This window comes from Perca flavescens, chromosome 23, assembly GCF_004354835.1.
Source record: "Perca flavescens isolate YP-PL-M2 chromosome 23, PFLA_1.0, whole genome shotgun sequence".
Lineage (NCBI taxonomy): Eukaryota > Metazoa > Chordata > Actinopteri > Perciformes > Percidae > Perca > Perca flavescens.
Genome location: NC_041353.1, coordinates 5,229,875 through 5,244,252, shown reverse-complemented (window position 1 = coordinate 5,244,252; position 14,378 = coordinate 5,229,875). Strand labels below are relative to the sequence as shown.

Genomic DNA, 14,378 nt, shown 5'->3' with positions numbered 1-14,378 from the left:
TGTGTCCTGAGGGCTTGTGCAGTCATAACAGTGATCTAATCTGCACCTCTGGAGAGCACACACACACACACACACACACACACACACACACACACACACACACACACACACACACACGCTCTTAGTGCCCATGCCACCAATCATCCATTTAAACCGTCATCTATCTGCCCTTCATCATATCCATCCATTCAGCCCACATTTCCACTTTTTAATTTATCCTCCCCTTTATACCGCAGAATTCCTCCCATCCTTTAGTCCGTGCTCCCTCTCCTGCATCCTGCTGAAATCCAATTGGCCTCATCTCCTTCCCCCCCCTGCCCATTTACCTTCTGCTGCCATAGGGTTCAATGGACTTTTAAAGGCAAAAACTGATGCGAAGTGTTTTAGATTGAACCTGCTGACTGCTGATATTTTTGTGCTGATATTCAATATCTTTCAAATTGGCCAATTTCATGGCAACATTTTTTTTCTATAATACTCTTTTTTTAAGATTGTGCAGAGCCCTGCAGGTGATAGGTTGGGAGTTTGCGGGGTTGGTGTTGTGGTTGTCGTCTTTTTTTGACACTACCACTAGGAGGTTGATGTCCGACACTTTTCTGGCCTTAATGAGCAACTTAGCAGCCACTGAAAACCTTGTTTTTGCTGACCTCTGTTGGTTAACTTTCTCACTTTGCTGCAGAAGTGTACTCCAGGGTGTGTCGATACATCATGACATCACTGTAGGGCATGTTCAACAGATTTGAAACGTTCAACCGGAGAGGGCAGAGGAACACAGTGAAGGATTATGAAGGAATGAATACAATAGTAGGCACCTCTATACCAAAACCCAGCTGTTTCATGCCACTAATATTCTCTGGAGTAACAGCAGCCACTGGTTACTTCAGTTCCTGTTGTTAATGTAACTTTAAACTTGAATACAAAAAATATTTATGTCCATGCAAGAATTTTGTCAAAGGAGGTTTTGAACCTGTGTACAGGATAGAAACCACCACAGCACTCTGCCAATTTGTGATTTCTTTAAAAATGCCTCTGTTAGCTAGTTATTGGTGGGCTGATATAAGCCTCCCTTCAACTGTGGTAGAAGCCACTTTAGGGGCCTGCATGCCTTGCATGTTCACTGGTATGTGAGATGCTGAGTCTGTATTACACAGTATGGACAAATGCATTTACCCCAGTGCCTAGTGTATGAACAGGTGGTAGTGGGGGGTGAGTGTTAAAGTAAAGTGTGTGTGTGTGTGTGTGTGTGTGTGTGTGTGTGTGTGTGTGTGTGTGTGTGTGTGTGTGTGTGTACTGTATGTAATCAGACCATGCTGCTGCCCTGGGGGGGATTGTATGGGAGTGTGGGGAACAAAGAGCATTTAAAAAAAGTGTTTTTTATTATATATACTGTATATATATTAGCCGCTTTCCTCCCTTGTATTCACCTCAGGGCAATTGCAGAGCATTTCCCATGTTTAGATGAAGGTTTGAGTAAACGGGCAGCCATAATTGATCAGTAGTGCATGCAGAAAGCAATACTGTCTCCTTTTAATTTACCTGTTCTGGTTTTACTTTTGTGTATTCAGAACTAGCATGGCTAAACTGCGCTGTAGGGTTGAGTTCAGCAATTTGTGATTTCTCTCGGTGAATGGTTTCAGCTGTATTGTGTGTGTGTGTGTGTGTGTATGTGTGTGAGTGTCCAGGCTCAGTGTGTGTCTGTGCACTTCAGTACCCCTGGCGAATCGGCATAGGTCGCCGTATCAGCTGTTTTGCACAATGCAGCGTTTGACAGAGGTCGGAGCGTTGCGTCGCATCGCCATCGTCCACTTCTCAGTCTACCCTAAAGTCCTTTTTCAAAGAAGTGGGAAAGCAGAGTGATTCTCCTCCTTCAAACACTGCCGTTTAGGCGAGGGCACTGTAATTTGCCATACCGAGAAGCCGAAACATGAGGTGTCATTTGAGCCATTGATTCCTATTGGCCTTAGCCTTTTCAGCGGCGAGAGAGAACAAGAGGATGAAAAAAAAGCGGGCGTGAAGAAAAAAAGGGTGAAGCCTTTTCTGTGGACGAAACACCAGCATCTGGTGCATTTTAAGGGCTTTGGCTTCACTCAGATAGATGTTGTAATGCATGTGTGTGCATGGACGTGTGCACTGAGGAGGCCTGTGAGCGTAGCTGCTCATCGGTGCATGCATGTACGCCAAACAGTGCCTCGCTGTACTCTCTAATAACTCGCCAGGGGGCTGGGGAGTGGAGAATAGCCTCTTAACCCGTGCAGAAAGTGAAGGAGGGAGGGAGGAGGATGCTGGGGCTAACGTGGCTTCATTCCTCCAAGCTGCCGCAGATCAAACGGGTTTGATGGCTTTGGCAGAGGGGGAAAAACTGAAGGCACCACTGGAAAGGCATTAACACAAGCGGGGGAAGAACCTTAAAGGAGCAGAGTGGCAATCTCGACTGTTTGGCTCATTTCCCTCAGCACAGATCTATTTTACAATGTCCCGGACCATTTCCCACTCAGGATGCTTAGCTCATGTGATCTCCCTGCATGTTTGGATGTGTGTGTGATCAAAGCCCCCCCCTTCCTCAGGTCAGCCTAATTTGTATAATTGAAAACAGTCATCTGATGTGTAGTTCAAAGGTAGGGCAGCACTAAGATGTCACCCAGTGATGCATGAATTAGCACCTCAGCTTGTTTAGTTCAGCCCAAGTGCCAAAGCAGCGAGGCTATGAAGCATCGCCACTTCAAATGTTTTATTTAGTTGATCAAATATAGATGATTGTGAGAAGAAGAAAAAAATGGCATTTGGCTGAAAAAGGTAGTTCCAAAATTAACCTGGTCTCAAATATTTTAGGTCAAGTTTATTAAAATCATTGTTTAGAAGGTTTTGTGAATATAAGGGACCCTTAAAAATCCATATAGGAGGGAATACAATCTACATGGATATCTACTGTGGTAGCCTGGGAAAACCCTGACGAACTTCCGGCAAATTTGAGATTTGCTCTGCAAGTCAGTCTGGCCAAGAGCCCATTTGAGCCCATTTCCAATTTTTCAAATCGAGGCACCAATCACAACCGTTGAGGCGGGCTTTACATGATGACGATAGCGCAGCGACGGCGAGCAGCTTTTTGTTTACGTTCAGCACGACGGCCACCGAAGCGCAGCGACCCGTCGATGCTGCTGTCGCTGCTACGTCGCCCTGATCATCGGTCTGATTGGTTGAAGGACTATCCAATTCGTCTGTTGGTGACGCCCCTTTGGAAATGGGCTGTGAATGAAGCTTGCCCAGACCCACTCTCAGTTACAACTGAGAAGGGTCTGGGTTCAACCAGGCTACTACTATGGGCTATGACCCTTCCATTGTGTCCTGAATAAAGTCATTATTACGAGCTATAAGCAGCACAGTTTTATTTGTCTCTTGACATTTCGAAGGTGTGCTTTGGAGGTACAGTTTTCATCCGACCACTGCAACAACAACAACAAAAAATCTCATATCTCATTTTGAAACAAAAGTCTTATTTTGTTTTCTCTCCGCCAAGCACGATGATTTAAACCCAACTTATCCAGCGACTTGCTCGAAGTTATCAAAGCTGCTGCCTGATAAGAGCGCCGAACCTATTTTTCAACTTAACCCAGGGACATCATTTTTGTTTTCACATATTATTGCTGCAGTTTGACGGAGTAATCTCTCAGTGGAATTGCTGATAGGGAGGCAGCAACACTGTGGTCCTGTAGCTGAGTGATTGAGCAAGAGGCTAAACGTTACCAAGGTGGAGGGGTTCGGTTCCACTCTGGGCCACCCAGGCTGAAAACGCCTGAACCGGCTGTCACGTTAAGCCTCTGCATAAACGCTTCCACTAAAACAGCAGACCCAGCGGCGGTGATAATGATAGGTACTTTGCCAAATATTTTGATCATTTCCCATCGTTTACACTTATTAGTCCTGGTAATTTGAGGAGCACACATATTCAGCTTCTTAAATCTTTTATTCAAAGTGGAACAACTCTCTCATATGGATCTATTAGAAAGGAAGTCGATTGTAAAACACCTAACCTTAACACTGCAGTGCTCCACTCAAATATATTGACTGTCTTCATATTTTATGTTAAATATGATATGTTAATATTTTTGTCTCATGCTGTAAGTAGGTAAGTGGAAACCCTCAGTGTTTTTACTAGCGTTTCCAAAAGTTGCTCTTGAAATGAAATGAAAATGTGCGTTCATTACTGTGGGGTCTATGTTTGATCAGGCGCCTGTTGCAAAGCTTTTTTCGCGATTTATCCCAGACACCACAGTGAATCATAGAATTAATGAAATAATAACACAAACCTAGAACGCCCCTTCTCTTGAAAAATAAGGAGCTTTTTAAAAACTTGTACCGTGGAGCAGGACGTGCAGGAATCTGCAAGAAGAATGTAGGACACACACAGATATTCAAGCTAGTAACCGCAGGTTATCTTCAGTTTGCTGGGGGGCCCTGGGTCAAAAATGAGCTCCTGCATGGGCCCCAAGACGATTGTGATTGGTTTAAAGAAATGCCAATAAAGGTTCTCCTCCCATCCCCGAATGCTGTGTGGAGTAACTAGACCCTCCTCCAGCGCGCTTTGGAGATGGGTCTGGCAAAGCGAGACTAACAGTGTTGCGACTAGGGCTGGCTATCAAAATATGATACCGTTGTGTTGTACTGATGCATATTCCAAACACACATTTTCTGTCAAATTAGCAAAACCATTGAACCAACAGTAGCCCGGAGCTTCTGGGGCCCTCGGAGTTCTTGGTATTCTGATATCCAGTTTGTTGGTAATCAAGCCTTGATTTTTATTGGCAACATGTTATTCATGTTAGTGATGATAAAGGATATTTGATCATGTTAATTTTTTTATGATCTGAGTGTGCAGTTTTCAGCCTCAAACATTTTGTGAAATCACTTCCCGGTTGTTCATTTATTTATAGTGGAATGTCTCACCCTTCTACGATGTAATTCCACACAATTACATGTGCAATTTATTTAGAAATTATAATGATCCAATGATGGCAGTGTCTGTAAATGCAACAGACCAAACACAGTCCAAAGAGTTGATCAAGTAAAGTAACCATTACAGACAGATTACACACATGAATCACCATCTGGGGGAATTATAAACCATAAATCCAAGGCTTTTTGAAAAATGGCCAAGTCTTTGTATATATACTGTGTGTGTGTGTGTGTGTGTGTGTGCGTGTGTGTGTGTGTGTGTGTATGCGCGCGTCCGTCCTCTGGGCACATTGTGATGCCGTTTTGGACGGCTGCCCTCGTTCTGATGTCCCTATCGACTCCGTGGCCTACATGGCCAAGTACAGGCCTGTTTTCCACTGCAGGTCGATACAGACGCAGTGCTGAGGGGACAGCCCGAGGCTTACACACAAATGCACACATACACACAGATGCTCGCACTTAAACACTTACAAGCATAGAAACACAATAGTATCCCCAAGGTTTAGGCAGTGCAGTCGCGTGTTGCTCAAAACACCAGCGGAGTAGGCGAAGGATTAATGGGTCCGGGAGGGTGTGTTTGCTGCATGTTCTGACGGGATTTCCAGATTAGTTTGTGTTTAATCCAGATGTGTGATACGGTCAGTTAATAATGCTGATGATGATGATGATCCTTTTGGATTGAATCTGATAATAATCAAAGTTTGTAATGATAATCATTGCCGAAACAATATGTCACGGATGTATTCAGCATGTAAAATTGCCTGTGAAGCAACATTTAAAGGAAAACTCATATTAAATGCGCGCTGCCTGCAGGGATCTGAACAATTGTAGCCGGAGGACGGCAGGTGTAGACAGCTTGGATTCACAGCAGTTGCAATGAATTTTAAATGATGACCCAGAGTCATGGCAAAATGTATCAGAACCTACACAGAAACATCTCAAACCGCTTGCAGCACAATCTGCCTCGCTGTTGTTGAGTCATATGTTGGGTATGCTCAAAACAATCATTGCTTTGCAAATACATCGCTAATAATGCTACTTTCAGTGGAGCTTCAGAGGAGCTAGCAAGACACATTTGCGGCCAATTTAGTTGGTTAGCAGGGCAACAATTGTTTGGAAACATCCAGTAGTTACAGTAACAGTATTGCCTTCAATCGAAAAGCATCAGCCTCAACCCTTAATAAATGACCCCATCCCTGGTCTGGATTAAAGGGGTACTCCAGGGATTCTGCATTGTACTACAGTTGTGTTACTCACAAAAGACAATAAAAAAATTAAAGAGGTCAACATTGATGGAGCAGAGGCCTAGATATCCTAACTTTCAATCCCCAGTATGGATCCTACATTTCCCATAATGCAATAGCATTTTTTTTTCGACCCTCCATGCCAGGTTACAAACTCCACACCACTGCAGCGCTAGCTTTCCCATCAAAATCTTTAGCTCTACCAGCCCAGGCCAAGGTAACCCTGATGACATCATTATGACATCATCAGGGGGTAATTTCTCAGATTTGAGAGAGCTCCTCCACGACCTTAGCTGTGTAGAGTTCCTCAAAACGTTTAAACTGAACTCAAAGTGTGAAATTGGTGCCCAGCGGGGAGTGATAATATGATGCTCAAAAGTGAAGTATTCCCATTAACTGTAGAATCATCAACGTTCGCAATCCATTTTCTTAAAGCTGTGCTGCCCAGCTCTGGAAGACTAAAATTCAGACTGATAGAGATTAAAGCGCTGCTTGTTCTTCCTCTTTCCTCCTGCATTCATTTCCTCTCCAGGCTCTCTCCTCTTTCCCTCCCCTCCTTCCACTCTTTCTTCACCCTAACAGCTACAGCAGTTATTACTACTTAAAGTACTGCACTTGCTGACAGGGGGTTTGTGTGTGTGTGTGTGTGTGTGTGTGTGTGTGCACTGTAAAACACTGGTCTGATGGCTCCTTCGGGTATTTCAGAAGCTGCAGTCGCTTCTCTAAAGTTCAAGCAATTACATTTTCCGACTGGGTGCCATTTGCCAAACAGTCTCTGGCTGTGTGTGTGTGTGTTTGCGTGTGTGTTTGCTTATATGGCCGTTTGTGTTTGTGTATTATGTATGTGCCTTTCTTTTTAAAATCATATGCTGTACCTTATGTGTAAAGATTCTCAGGAAAGTACAGGAAAGAGAGCTGCTGAAGGGGTAGGTTGGATAATATGCAAATATGCAATGACTAAGCTTACATCTAAAGTCTGCTCATTTGAAAAATGCCGTTTGTTTGAGATCTATTACAGATTATTAGTGGGTGGACTGAACAGTAAAATAAGTTATACTAGTAGGGCTGAAATGAATGAGTATTTTCGTCTCGAACCCAAAAGTATTCAAATTACAATCGTACATGACAGAGACAAGCTAAAACAAATTGCATAGTTCATAACCAACCAGCAAATGTTTGGCATTTTTGATTGATGATATTTTGTTTGCCTGTCCGTCGACTCTATCAATCAATGAATCAGTTGTTTTATTGACAGAACTACATACTAAAGGTCCCTTAAGGGTTGTAAACTAAAAAAATAAAAAGATGCTTTGCTGGCCAGATTCAGCGCGGTGATTCGGATCTAAAACGGTAAAAAAAATCTGTCTGATTTTAAAGTCAGTAACACAGCACTGGGTCAGTGTACTGACGGTGGTCAGAGTGATGTGTTTGGCATGCTGCAGTAGATGTGTACTGTACGTGACTGGAATGTGTCCCAGCAGCAGATTTTGTGTCGGCCCGGTGTAGAATTACAGACTAGGATTGCACCAATATGTGCTGTTAAAGGCCAACACAGATAATTTTGGATTGAAGATGCCAATAAGCAATATTCATGTCTCCGCCGAAGATAGCTAAGAAAAGTAACGACGTCTACGTAAGATTTTTTCCTGGTCTCTTTGCAGCACGAAGGGCTTGTAAGCGACAGTAAAACTCTCTACTGAAACTCAAGACGGTGATGACCCAGCAGGGAGGAGACACAATCCTGTTATCTAGCTTTGGAATTGTTGGAAGAAGACTTTAATGGAGCTAGGCTAGCAGTTTCCCACTGCTTCCAGTCTTTGTGCTAAGCTAAGCTAATCATGCCACGGATCTATCCCTGTTATGCACACACAGATGAAATTATTTATTTGTTTGATTTTTTTTATTATGAAGTTATAGATTTTTTGTTTGTCTGACTGTGTGTGTGACAGTGAACAATTGAAATTCACAAAATGTCATTTTTGCTCCTTGTTTGTGTTTCTTTAGGGAAGCAACAGAAGAGTAACCTTTGCTAGTTAGCCCTCAGAGTTGAGATCAGCCTTTTGGGTGTTTGCAGTGATGGACTGGTTGAGCTTACTAGTGGGGAGACACAGAGCTGGATCTGCAGGGGCTGTTAAATTTAAGGGTGTGTGTGTGTGTGTGCGTGTCAGCGAGCAGAATGGGCTGCCATAGGCCTGACAGGATGACAGCTGTCACCAAGGAAATAGAGAGAGAGGAGGACGAGAGAGGAGAGACACCGCCTCAAGGGAACACACACGCTCTCTCTCTCTCAGACGAGGGCCTGGAAGTCGTGTATGTCTTTTTGGCACGGTGGTGTGCGCAGCCATGTTTGTTTGCGAGCCGGAGAATAGCTGCAACGCAAGTCTAATTGGTTTGTGTTTCGGGTAATGTACACACTTATCTTCACATCAGCAATTACAGTATGTGAATTGAAAAGGAACAAAGGGACAGTGTTGGTATGTGTTTACAAGGTGTGTGTGTGTGTGTGTGTGTGTGTGTGTGTGTGTGTGTGTGTGTGTGTGTGTGTGTGTGTGTGTGTGTGTGTGTGTGTGTGTGTGTGTTTCCACTATGTACATGTTGGTGCGAGTATTGAGTTTGGCCTGCTTCATTAGTTTATATTGTAAAATCGATGTTGCCCATTGTGGTGCAGCCTGCCTCTGTTCTTGCACTCGGCGATACGCTGGTGTGTGTGTGTGTGTGTGTGTGTGTGTGTGCCCAGTAATAGTGACCCTGGGGAGAGAGTCTGACATGGAGGGAGGAGGCCCCTAAGTGACCTGGAAAGCAGACCCATCCATCAACTCTTTCTCCTCTCAATCCTTTCGTTTTCTCTCTCGTTGTCTTTTTTCCACCTCTCCTCTACAGGGCTATTACAGCAATCAGTGCTCTTAAAGCGGCAGAAAGGACCTCTGTGTGTGTGTGTGGGTGTGTGTGTGTTTGTTAGCATTTCTGGGATGATTCTTTCCCCCTGTCGGAGCAGCGTGAGGTTATGTGTATTTAACCCGGGCTAGCTGGCCCCGCTAAGCTTAATGGTCTCGGTAAGATGGAGAGCACTGTGAAACAGGAGAGGGCTTGAGACTAAAGAGTGAAGACAGGGATGAGCGGATGCAAACGGAGGGATGTGGAGTCCAGACGGTCAAAGGAGACAGACTCAGTGTCAAGTAAACTCACCTGAGCTTAGTTACTCTGCTTTTCATTTCTTCCTTTCTAGCCTGACCACGTTTTTTTAGCCTCTGAAATTGCGATTTTGAGATCCCACTTTTTTTTTCTATCCAGACACGGATTCCGACACCTAAACCTACAGTATTTCCAAGTACCTAATCTAATACCAGTGCCCCGTTTTTTTCTTTCAATTTAAAATCCATAAACATCACGGTGCGGAACTGACTTGGATCATTTAATGTGTAGGATAACAAAGATGTAACACATCACTTCTTCAAGAAATTGCATTATTTTAGTGCCCTCTCCAGTTGATAGTCTGTTTCACTTCTAGTCAAACTGATGGGTGTGGTCAGATATCTATAAACGATGTGCACTACGTTGACATGCATACAATTTAGCTCTTTTTGCTCTTGTCTTGAAAAAGACAACATATCTCTTTAGCTGTTTACATGGCTAATGAAAATGAATATGCCCTATACATGCCGTTTACAAAACGGGCTTTTCCACGCTTATGGACTAAAACAACTTTTGAACGTACCCACGTTCCAATTTACATGGACATCCTGTAAAACAGAGACTAGCAACACATCATTGAATTGAAGCAGCTGTAACCATTGGCAGCATTTTTACTTTTTAAATGACTTTTAAAGGGTTCATTAATTATCAAAATTGTTGATTTATCTTCAGCCAATACGCTCATTGTGTCAGCACTAAGTCAAAAGGAAAAAACCACCTTAGAGAATGTACAGAATGCGTGTTATACCACTCTGATACAGAGTCTATATCTGTGTTTGAACAAGTTTCTCCATAAACAAACCACCAGAGAGAGAGACGGAGTGTAGAGATGATTTCTTTTTTTTTTTTTGTATCTCGAGGTAAATCCTGGAGCTGCTCTGTAGACAGTGAATAATGGAACAGCTCCCCGGAAACTGTGACAACAGGTGGGGGTGGGGGGGAGGGGGGAATTTCACCGGGATATGAGCACATTTTCTCATTCACAGCTGGAAGTCATACATTCAAATAAAATTCATTTGGGTGGGATACCTGAAGCACCGAATTCTTGAGCTCAGTTATTCAGCCACTAATTTAATATCAGTGGTATTGGCCTCCAAAAAAAAAAAAAAAAAAAAAAAAAGTGTCACATCACAAATCACATTAATTCCAATCTCGACGCTCGGATTTTGCGGCTTAGGGAGGGAGTTGTCTGTGATTGTAGATATTGAATTTACCGTCCGGAAATGACTCTGGGGTGATCACTGGGATTGTGTTACAGACATTGTGCATTCGGGTCCTGTGCTACTGAGTGAATATTGCTTTACTTGACCTCTGACCACGTTTACATGCCGGCTGTGACGGGTAACCGCAATCATCTAGCAGCTTTCAAGAAAAAAATGAAATGCAGAAATGTAGATCGGCAACATAGCGTGTGTTTTTTTTTTTTTTTTTTCCCTCCCCCCGCCGGTGACAAATGTTAGTTGTGTTTTGTGAAATAATGAATGTCTGCAACCTCCAGCCTTCCTCAAATAGGATGAAGTAGCGAGAAAACGAGGAAATGTAAATCACAGTTAGCCGTACACGCAAGCGCTCTATTCTGCTGCTGTGTTCGGGAGCAGGGGGGGGGGGGGGTCTTTTCTTTTTGAGTCGCTCAAATCATAGAAATAATTGATATTCATGGCCTTTTTTTATTATTATTATTATTGTCCACCTCTGCCATGAGTTAAATTGACGACTTATTCGCTGTCTCCTCACTGAGGAATACCGCACAATGTAACTGTTATCTGACTCTAGTTTGTATCGACGACGATCCATTTAGGGGATCGGTCCGGTGCCGCCAGAAAATCCGCCGGATGTCCCTCATTTTCAGCCGGATGTCGGTCACCTTCCTCTTTCTTTGTGTTGGCGTTCTAACCTTCGGTGGATTTGTGAGGACTATGGTTAACTGCTCCTCAGATCTCTGCAGGGTAAATCCAGACAGCTAGCTAGACTATCTGTCCAATCTGAGTTTTCTGTTGAACGACTAAAACTACTTTTGAACGTTCCGCCAAAACAAGTTCCTTCCCGAGGCTATTTTGCAGCGGCCGGCGCTTAGCTCCGCCCAAGACGATTGTGATTGGTTCAAAGAAATGCCACTTAACCAGAGCACATTTTTCTCCCATCCCGGAGTGCTGTGTGGACTAGCCAGATCATAATTCCGCAGCGCTGTGGAGGGAAGGTCTGGCAACGCAAGACTAAGTTGACTCTACTCTCATTTTGATCACACATCCTCCAATAAATGTTAGTAATAAAGCCCTGCAAAGGCCACATCTGTCCAACTCTATTGCGAACCGGCGAGGTAAGGTTTAATAATGCGAGCTTCCCTGCTACAATATCTCGTCCGAAAGGCGCCGATCAAAATCAGAGTCCCGTATTATTCACCCAGCATGTTGCATCTTGTGAAAGAGCAAGGTGTGTGACGTTCCGCGGCGACGTAAAGGGTTTAAAAGAGATGATGGGCTTGCATTGTGTTGGTGTCAGCGCGCGCGCGTGTGTGTGTGCGCGCGCAGGTGTATCTGTGTGTGCGAGCGGGGTGAATAGGGGTCTGGCATCCAAGCGGCAAGGTAATGAGTGGAGCCACAGTGTGTGTGGACCTCTAGCCTCTGCAGTGGAGAGCAGGGGGGGCATGACTGGAATGCAGAGAGCCACTGTTTCTCCCCCTGATGGCTCTGTTGGTTATGGATGAAACAGCCCCAGTCTCTTTTAGAGGCAGCCCAGCAATGCACTGTGGAAAGCTGGGTTTATATTCTCTAATTACTATGAAGGACGGACTGTATGTATGTCCTCGATTGGATGTGTCTCATCACAAATTACATTATGTTCCTTTACCCTTAAAAGGTGGAAGGGCAATTTGACGTTAAACTACTTCTTTTTGTTATTTATTATAAAGCAGGTTAAGATTCTGTATAAATACATTAAAAGTGTCAAAACCCTTAAAGTCAATCACTGCTCATACACAGATCAGAGTTCCTACTCTTTCCCTTTGGTTTGTTAGGATCAGTCATTAATTCTGACAGTGGCTGTAGCTTAGCATCTTAGCATATCCGCGCATATAACAATATGGGTGCATGACAAAAATGCAACACATATTTTCATATATTCAAGGAAATGCTGCTTTGAAGAAACAACACGTTAGCCCTTGAAATAGAGCTTTGAAATGACATGAGAATGGATAGATAAACTGAATGTTGTTAAATACATTTTTTATTTTATCAGCTTATTTGTCAGGGACAATACATATATTTGCATTGTGACATCTAAAATGCAACCTATGCAATGGGACTTCTAGCTGTAGGCTAATTTGTAGTCCCTGGTTAGGCTTTTAGAAATGACACATGGTAAAACGCTATAAAATAGACAAATATACAAACTAACAATTGAAGCAGACAGTGAAACACAGATGCATGAATTGCAAAAAAAATATTACTTTATAAACTGTAGGAGACTTTCTTTTTAAAAAAAAATAGGTAAGACTCTGTCAACACTTTTGCTGATGCAAAATATTGATTTCTTTGTTACTCTGTTGCTACAGGTAAGTGACAGTCATCAAAATGCCTTAAGCTGTGTTGTAGCATAAAACTACTTCAACGACCTCGAGCTAAAAGAGAGAATATGGGACCTTCATATTGTTTGTAGCACTGAATTCTAACAGCTTAGCCTACCACGGACACCTACATCAGCCTTGAAAAAGTGTAATTTAAAAAAAATGTTTCCCTTTCGTCAACCAACGTATTCGCTTCACCTTCTCTCTAATGAGCCCATGGAGTCAGCACGCTTGGAAATGACTTGTGATTGCGCTGAAACCTTTCTGAATAGGCCAATCAAACTGCCACTATTTCTTCCCATGTTGTTCAACAACCTGCTAATGCATGGATCAATGGGGAAAGTCACTCAATGCGTGCTTTGTGGAATAAGTAGCTGCTTATGGCTCGTACATCTACAGGATAATTACACTGAGCCGTGGGCTTATGTAAGGAGCGTATGTAACGGCCATGGATGAAATGTGGAAATAACAAAGACAAAGGCACCATGAAAGACAAGATAATTTAAGAGTACGGTTATAGGAAGCGTTGCAAAAAGGAAAGATGTCCCCCCCCCGCCCCCACACCTCCTTATCATGAGTCGGGGCTTTTAAGGAGATTGCGAGATTCAAATGAAGCTGGGGGAACAGGTCACCCCAGGTGATTACTCGCAATTCACAGCGGCGAAGGTCACGGCAGAAGTTTAAGTTCAAGTGAGCGGGAGCGAGGAGAGAACGCGGCGTTATTAACTCCCCCTGCCTGTTCTGATCTGTTCCCACTTGACATTAGCAGGAGAAAATGACATGCTTTTAGCAGTGGCTGCTCATATAAGAGGGTTACCTCTGTCATTTAGAGGCAAGTGCTGGTGGGAGCTGACAGGAGCCCCGGTTCTCAAGAATAACCTGGTTTAGAAGATGAGAGAGAGAGAGAGAGAGAGATGGTGGGAGCGAGGAAGAGAGGATGAGGCGATGCTTTTTTCTCCCTAAAAGAGGCGGGGATATGCCACATGACTATCTCTTCTTCTAAAGGGTTGTGTATCCATGAACACCAGACTTTCTGTGAATACTCCAAGCTAGGGTATACAGATACAGTATTAGGGGACCACTAAGGTCTATATAAAAGAGACTTCAGATACAGTATTAGAGGACCACTAAGGTCTATATAAAAGAGACTTCAGATACAGTATTAGGGGACCACTAAGGTCTATATAAAAGAGACTTCAGATACAGTATTAGGGGACCACTAAGGTCTATATAAAAGAGACTTCAGATACAGTATTAGGGGACCACTAAGGTCTATATAAAAGAGACTTCAGATACAGTATTAGGGGACCACTAAGGTCTATATAAAAGAGACTTCAGATACAGTATTAGGGGACCACTAAGGTCTATATAAAAGAGACTTCAGATACAGTATTAGGGGACCACTAAGGTCTATATAAAAGAGACTTCAA

The 14,378-nt window shown here is 43.4% G+C and overlaps 1 protein-coding gene across 7 annotated transcripts in view; it reads left to right on the top strand.

Moving 5' to 3' along the window:
- celf2 (cugbp, Elav-like family member 2) overlaps positions 1 to 14,378 on the top strand; it is a 229,123-nt gene that overhangs the window by 88,689 nt on the left and 126,056 nt on the right. The window contains exon 1 of one of the 7 annotated variants that reach the window (XM_028570255.1): positions 8,528 to 8,596. The exons of the other annotated variants lie outside the window; for them this stretch is intronic. Coding sequence (XP_028426056.1) covers positions 8,538 to 8,596 — 59 coding nt within the window. The 5' untranslated portion in view covers positions 8,528 to 8,537. Of the gene's footprint in view, positions 1 to 8,527; positions 8,597 to 14,378 lie in introns of those variants that run through there. 7 annotated transcript variants of the gene reach the window in all.